The sequence below is a fragment of the Fistularia commersonii genome, chromosome 27, assembly GCF_037954325.1.
Source record: "Fistularia commersonii isolate RoL2024-O1a breed Wild chromosome 27, RoL_Fcom_v1.0, whole genome shotgun sequence".
In the NCBI taxonomy this organism is placed as follows: Eukaryota; Metazoa; Chordata; class Actinopteri; order Syngnathiformes; family Fistulariidae; genus Fistularia; species Fistularia commersonii.
Genome location: NC_141310.1, coordinates 4,441,044 through 4,448,278, shown reverse-complemented (window position 1 = coordinate 4,448,278; position 7,235 = coordinate 4,441,044). Strand labels below are relative to the sequence as shown.

The following is a 7,235-nucleotide window of genomic DNA, read 5'->3' as shown; positions in this document are numbered from 1 at the left end:
TTGTAATAAAAAAATCAAGGAGAGTTATAACGGTATAAAACCTTGCTTCTGAAAATGATCAAATGTATTTTGAAAAACGAGTTTTGAGCCCCTAGAAGCGACACCCTTCGGTTTCATTACGCAACTCAGACAATGTGGCCTGAGTGCATATCTTTCTGATCCATACCACACCTCTTTTTGACCACGATATCGGCTAAGCAGCTCAGACCGGACAGGAAGTTCTCTCCAAATTAAGTCAAGGGGTAATAATCTGCTCACATTTTTCCCCAAAGTCTTCCTCTGATTGGCTCCTGAAGGGTAAACCCAACATTCCGCAGCAGTTTGCCGCCGCCGCCGCCGCCACTGCCGCTGCTGTCGCTGCTGCCGCTGCAGCGGCTTTCCCCACTTCCCCAGTGCGCCCTTTCATTTACCTGGAGTTCCTGCAGTCCGAGGGCTGCCCTCCCGCAAACAGCATCTCCCTCCAGATCATCGGCTTTGCATTGGATCAAGATTAGGGGGGAAACATGTTGGTGTCCGCCGCGGCTTTCGTCACTTTGCTGAGTTTGTGTTCACTGCATTCTATATTCGGACAGGTGAGTGTGGGAACAGAACGATTACATAAGATTGTGAGGGAATGGCTGTGGAATATTGTATGTTTAATTCATAGTTTTCTGTCGAGCCTTTAAGGGTTCACTCTGAAGTACATGTGAATGCCTAGTGTCGACGTCCTCGCTTGGCATCCCAGACTACCTTTTTACAAAGTAAACCGTGAGTCACCCTGACTTTGCACGCAAGTTACAGGAAGACCCCAGAGCCTCTGGCCTATAAAAACATTTCATATATCTGGGCTATGCTTCACTGCGAACCTCTTTGACATTTCCAAAATGCTGCATCTGTCTGTGAACGCCACCTGAGGAGGTCTTTATCGTGTCTGCGTGTCTTTGTAATCCAGTTGTTCACGATAACAGGAGTCCATTAAGATATGAGAGTGAGTGTACAGACGGTGTGTTTACATACAATATACAAATGTGCAAAAGAAGGGTCGCTCATCTCAGTGTTTAGTGTAATTTGTCTGTTTTAAAGACTGGCAAGGTTTATTACAAATGTACAGTAAGTGTGCTGGTCCAACACTGCATGCCTTCTATACATTACGCTAACGTCACCTGGCACTCAACATGAAGCCATGTGAAATGTCACAGAAAGAGGCCTTTGACAACTACACTTTAAACACCAACCACCCTCCAAACACCCCCCCGTCGTGCCGATTGAAGTTTTTTTTCCAAACCTTGGCTCTGTCCAATTCAGAAAGGTGTTTTCAACAAATATTGACTCTTCTTACATAACCGGTGCTCGGCGAAAACACTAATTGGTTGTCTGAAAACATGTACGAGAGGACAGGGCTGAGGGCGGAGAGCGATGCCGTTGAATGAGGCAAACTAATGAGGGAGGGGATATGGATGTCGGGGCAGTAAATGCCCCTCCCTCGCCTTTACGGTCAATAGAAAGAGAGGTTGTATTGCAGGTGTTTATGCTTGGAGTCATTTATATAGCTGGCTGACCCCGAGCCATGAATCCACCACATCATGGGGAGAAAGTGATTAGCCATAATGCTGGTTAAATACTCTTTGCTAATTTCTACCTTATTTTAACTGTGCGATGAATTCTGCAGCCTCATCACCGGCCAACGCCCAAAGTCCACATCACGGGGAAAGTCCAACTGGCTACTTTCAAAGTATCTTTTTCTGTCTCCGACTGGGTTACAGTACACGCTTTTACAGCAAGGCAATTGCGACATGCAAATAGTAAAAGTGGCCAAACAACCTGATTCGACATCGCCTACTTCAACAAGCAGCCCGACAGATCTGTTCTGCACAGACGGCCAACTGCTCCCTTAAACTAACATTGATCAAGCAGGTCTTTAAGGTTTTATTTACAGTTGTGACAATAATTCCACACTGTGCCCTCCATCAAATTTAACACTGCACATTCAACCCACTCTCCATTCTCAGTCGAAACGTTTTCATTCAAACTTACACAACACAGCTTACCAACAACGAGCACAGATGAAAGGGGATAAAACAGTAAGCGACAAATAAGTGGTGACCGATGATGAATTTTAATAATCATAATCATAATCGCAATCATAATCATAATCATAATCACAATAATAATAATAATCACAATAATAATGATAATGTCATGCTATTCTTATTGTCGCCATCATCATCATCATCACCATTATTTTGATTATTGTTATCGTTGTAGTTGTAGTAGTAGTAGTGGTAGTAGTGGTAGTGGTAGGATGGTCATATACAACCTCATTAATTCAAATGTTGTCATTGTTTGGTAGCTGTTACAGTTACAGCGGTATTGTTATCAGTATCAGTATCACTAATATAATTCACTAATGTGATATTATTCGTATTGTGTGGTCTGGTGTGATTAATGCAGCAGCATTTTAAAGGGAACTTTTGCTTGTTGTGAGAGAAAATGTAACTATTGTATTTGTAACACTTTCACTTTTATCTTCAGCTGACAATCAGTAATAAAAAAATTACTGTGAATGTGTGTCCTGCCCTGGAAGTGTTTGCTGTTTTTGCAAATATTTTCCGACTTACCTGAGCTCAGGACCACCATGGCACGAAATTATTTTTCCAGATGAAATGAGAGGGGCCACTTAGCTTCTAACAACCAAGGACTGCAAAAGTCTTCGGTTCGAGAATGTCCAACACTAACAAATAACATCGAGACATAACTGTGAAAATAAAGGAAGTTTAAGTTCGAGAAAGACAGAATATCGATGATATATTTCCTATGATTATTTCTATTCATTTTTTTGTCATTTCAACCCTTCTATTTTCCTGCAGGATTGTGCGAGCAGGCAGGAAATACAGGGATCTCTGAAGCAGGTCCAGAAGCTTCTCTCAGCCCATGAAGCATCCTATTTGCAGAGTTTGAGAAACCTGAAGAAGAAAATAAACCTGCTGCAGGGCAGCACAGGAAAACATACAAGAATCATCAACAGTATGCATCCACTTGTAAAAGACTGATTTATCCAATGAATAGAAATGCACTAAATGCTCTGTATTTTCATTGCCTTGCACGACTTCAACAGGTACCTGTCCGAAACTGGACGCGCCCGTTAATGGCCGGAAACTTGGCCGATCACACAGCGTGAGCCACGAGGTTCATTTTCTGTGCGACCCCGGCTACGAACTTGTAGGGCAGGAAAGCAGGGTTTGTCAAGAAAGTCTCAGCTGGAGCGGCCAGCAGCCCTCCTGCCGAGGTAACGGGCCCGTGTTGGTGTGCCATTTCCTGAACTGACACTTCCAATTTCCCTCTCCTCCTCTCTACCCTGTGGGTGATCACTTCATGATCACTTGAACAACCTAGTCATCAATTTTTGCCTTTTAACATCCTGCTCTCCCGCTCACTGCATTGCAGTATCTTTCTTTGCATCGTGTCCCGCTCGTTTCCTTGCAGTGCATTGCGACAGAGCATGTTTGGCCCACCATATCTCTTTGTTAGATACTATGGTTATTATTCAGGCAGGTTTATTGGATAATGGGCCATACAATATCTGATAAGAGCTAGAAGGCATCGACCCCTAATAAATGGTGGAACCAAACACACCAGTGTGCCTAACACATTGCAATTCACGTCATATTCTCCGAGTTTCAGTCACTGAAAATGTTTTGATTCGTCTAATCAAGACCGAATATTCCCTCAGACATCAATGAGTGCGCATCGTCCCCGTGTCTGAATGGAGGAACGTGTCTGGATGAAGTGAACCAATTTTCCTGCACTTGTCCCAAAGGCTGGGCTGGAGTCACTTGCCAAAGTCCCGTACCAACATGTGGGTATAATGATGCATAATGTGTGTAGAAATATGTGATACACAGTCAAACCAAAAGTCAGAAATTGTTTTAGTGGGTTGTGTAGAGAAAATAATACAAGGCTTTACTTACAATAGTACTTACTGCTTTGTATTCATTTCCACCCGGTCTGCAAAAGTAGATTACACTGACCGTTGGTTTAGTTTGCAAATACGAGGCAAAGCTGCAGGTTTAATTGAACGCCGGCCCGGAGTCAACCGCGCTGCTCGGTGGTGAGTAGTTTTTCTGACATGCTTGGTGGAACACGGTAAGAGATGTTTTTTTTTTTCTCCTTTCCCTATTTGTTCAGCAGTTTGTGAGGGTAACTGTGCATAGCAATAGACTCGCTCAAACACTGGTCTAGCGGTATGAACTTTATGTGGTCTCTATAGCAACCCGTACAGCTCACTCCCCTTGCAACAAGGAGACGAAACCATCAGATGGCGGGATGCTGCATGCAAACCGTGTGGATAAATTTAAGCTTCCCAGACTCACATGTGGTCAACTAACAACATTATCCGCATCGCTTGCTGTTGATGTAGAGATTTAGCTGGAAATGTGCTTACCTCTTGGCCTTTCCAACTTTTTCATTCAGTCTTCGTCACAACGACGAACACCTCGGCCGCAGCCTCCTCCCCGGCTACGGCTGCCGCTGTTACGCTACCAGCCGACACCGCCGGCCCCTTCATCCGTCCGTCGCGCTGCACCATCGTTCAGGGGACGACCCACTGCACGTGTGAACCAGGATACACCATTTCTGGCAGAGACAGCAACACTTGCACTGGTGCAAATAAATGCCATCTGACCAGAAGAAACGAATTAATTGGTCAGCATAAGGGCCAAAATAAATATGACTGTGTGTGTCTGGGTGTTTGCATTTCAGATATAGATGAATGTGAGCTGTTCCACAATGGACAGGCTGGGCGATTATGTTTACACGCTTGCATCAATACCCCCGGAGGATACCGCTGTTCCTGTCCTGCAGGATATAACCTGACCCGTGACGGCCGCAGCTGTAAAGGTGAGCTACAAGATTAGCTTTTGTACGCTTCCAAAATAGTCTCTGTTACATAGTGTATTCCAGTATGGGGAACCTTGTTCCCGTCTATTTCTAAATATAGAATATTTTTCTACGGAATAACACCATCTGCACACCTCGGCCGATTAAGATCTCGTAAAATTCTAAGAACCAGGAGCTGCGGTTGACATTCACCGTTAATGAATTCGAAAATAGCCCGTCCCCCCCTGCAGGATTCTGTGTCAGTCAGTGCCTCGCGCTGTTTTCCACACAGATATCGACGAATGCGCCACCAGGCAAAACAACTGCACGAAGGACCACATGTGCATCAACACCTACGGTGGCTTCCAGTGCGTACGTGTGGACTGTCCGAAAATCCCCAATGCGACATATGTCAAAACGTCACCGATGTAAGAACAACCTGTAATAATTCACCTTGTGTCTTAAACCTTATAAATATAGTGACGCTGTCAGTTGAGCATTGAATTAAGACTATTTGGATTCCATCTCAATCTGCTTTTTCTTTTGCTTTTCTCCAAGGCGTTGTGAACGTAACCCCTGCCCTGTGGATAACAAGCAGTGTTCTCACGCTCCAAACTCCTTCTCCTACCATTACCTGGCGGTTGTATCCAACCTGTCAGCCCCTCGTGTCATGTTCCGGGTTTCAGCGTTGCGTCCGATGGGGGACACGCTTCGTTTTTCCTTGCTGGGAGGAAGGCAAGCGCGGCGCCACTTTACAGTCCAGCGTTCAGACCGTCTGACAGGTCAGTTGATGCTGGTGAGTCCGGTGCAGGGCCCTGCCACTCTGGAGGCCGAGGTGGAGATGACTGAGCTGGAAAAGCGACTCCAGCTGGGAAGATACATCACTAAAGTCACCATGTTTGTTTCTCAGTATGAGTTTTGAAAAATGAGACGGACAGAAATAGAAAGAAAATCGGCGCCAAGAGCACAGGAGTCAAACGGATGGCTGGTTTAGCTGATGGCTATGTTTTCATGGATTTGTAATGTGGTGACTGTTTTCAGAGTTGTCTTTAGGCTAAGAATGCTTTAAAATCTGTTGAAGACAGATGTTTGAGCACAAGCATTTCTAATTAATGGTGAAACACGCGACTGCCTGCAAAATGGCTTTTAGAATATGGGTTATTGTGAGCTTCCGAAAACATATTATAGAAATGACAATCGGGATGGAAGACCGAGTGACCCAATCTGGTTTTCTTACATATTTATAGTATATATGCATATATAATCTAAAAATGGAAGGAGACTAAAATCAATATTAAAGGATCAGACCTCTCTGAAAGGGTGTTTCCCAAAAAGCACAATCTGCTCTTTTGAAAACTTAAATCACTCCGTTCATTTTAAAAGTTCAGCTGCTGCTCGTCCTCCTTTTTTTCACAGTCATGGAAAATCTCAATAAATGTGCACTGAAGTTCTGTATGCATCGGAATTACATACGATCCAAATACTAGCTGTTGTGTTGAAAAAAATCTCTGCACGGGAAAACGTGCCCCCCTTCAGCAGATGACTGTGAAAACATTCCTCCACTGTTAAATTTGACACATACATCACTCCGCGAGGTGAAACTCAAACACCCAAGCAACGTAATGTGAAGCAAAACAAGTGTTTCTGTGGAGGAGGACATTAAAGTGATATATTACACAATGTTGCCAACTGTAACTGAGCATTTGTAAAAAGATAAATGAGAAAAGAAAAGGATACTTGACGTGAAGTGAACCAGAACAGCCAGTCCTCCTTCAAGTCAAACCCATCAGTTGACAGTTATGTTCCAGGGTGTTCTCACGATGAGAATATCTCATGTATTCCCATCGTGTATATCTCATGTTTAGTTTATAAGCTTGAAATGTTTGTGCTTCTTTCAACAATATTAAAACACCAAGCGAAAAATAAGGCTCTGCCTTTTTTTTTCTTTCTTTTTTTTTTTTCAACACAAATATTTGTTGCAGTTTAAGGGTTCCCTCCTCATGAGTTTCAAGAACAGCCCGATACATGAGCAGTAATATATGTGAGCAGGGGTTGTTGAAACACTTCAGCTTTGGTAGCACAGAGCCGTGCTGTTCAGCAGACAGACGGCCAAAGACAGGCTGCTCAAAGAGCCCCTGTGTACAGTGCATGAATAACTTTACCTTTCAAATTCACAAAAACAACTGACCACAGGAAAATGTACATTTCACGTTCATTCTGGAGTCATTTGAAGGTTCCTTATTTTTCCCCTTTGCAAGCGGTCGTATCGGCATTTTAGAGAAATGTGATATATTCGAAATTGAGTCGGTGCTTCGATTCAATCGAATCCTAGGAGGCGACAAACAAAAAAAAAAAAAAAAAAACAACTTCCACACACAGGT

General features: G+C 43.7%; 1 protein-coding gene across 1 annotated transcript; it reads left to right on the top strand.

Annotated features, from left to right (window-relative positions):
• Positions 1-203: 203 nt before the first annotated feature.
• LOC147217842 (fibulin-7-like) lies at positions 204-6,779 on the top strand. Its single transcript, XM_086174646.1, has 8 exons — positions 204-572; positions 2,847-3,003; positions 3,095-3,265; positions 3,710-3,835; positions 4,450-4,638; positions 4,738-4,875; positions 5,147-5,282; positions 5,413-6,779. Exons 1-8 carry the CDS (start codon positions 504-506, stop codon positions 5,774-5,776), a joined length of 1,350 nt encoding a protein of 449 aa, XP_086030772.1. The 5' UTR covers positions 204-503; the 3' UTR covers positions 5,777-6,779.
• Positions 6,780-7,235: the final 456 nt, after the last annotated feature.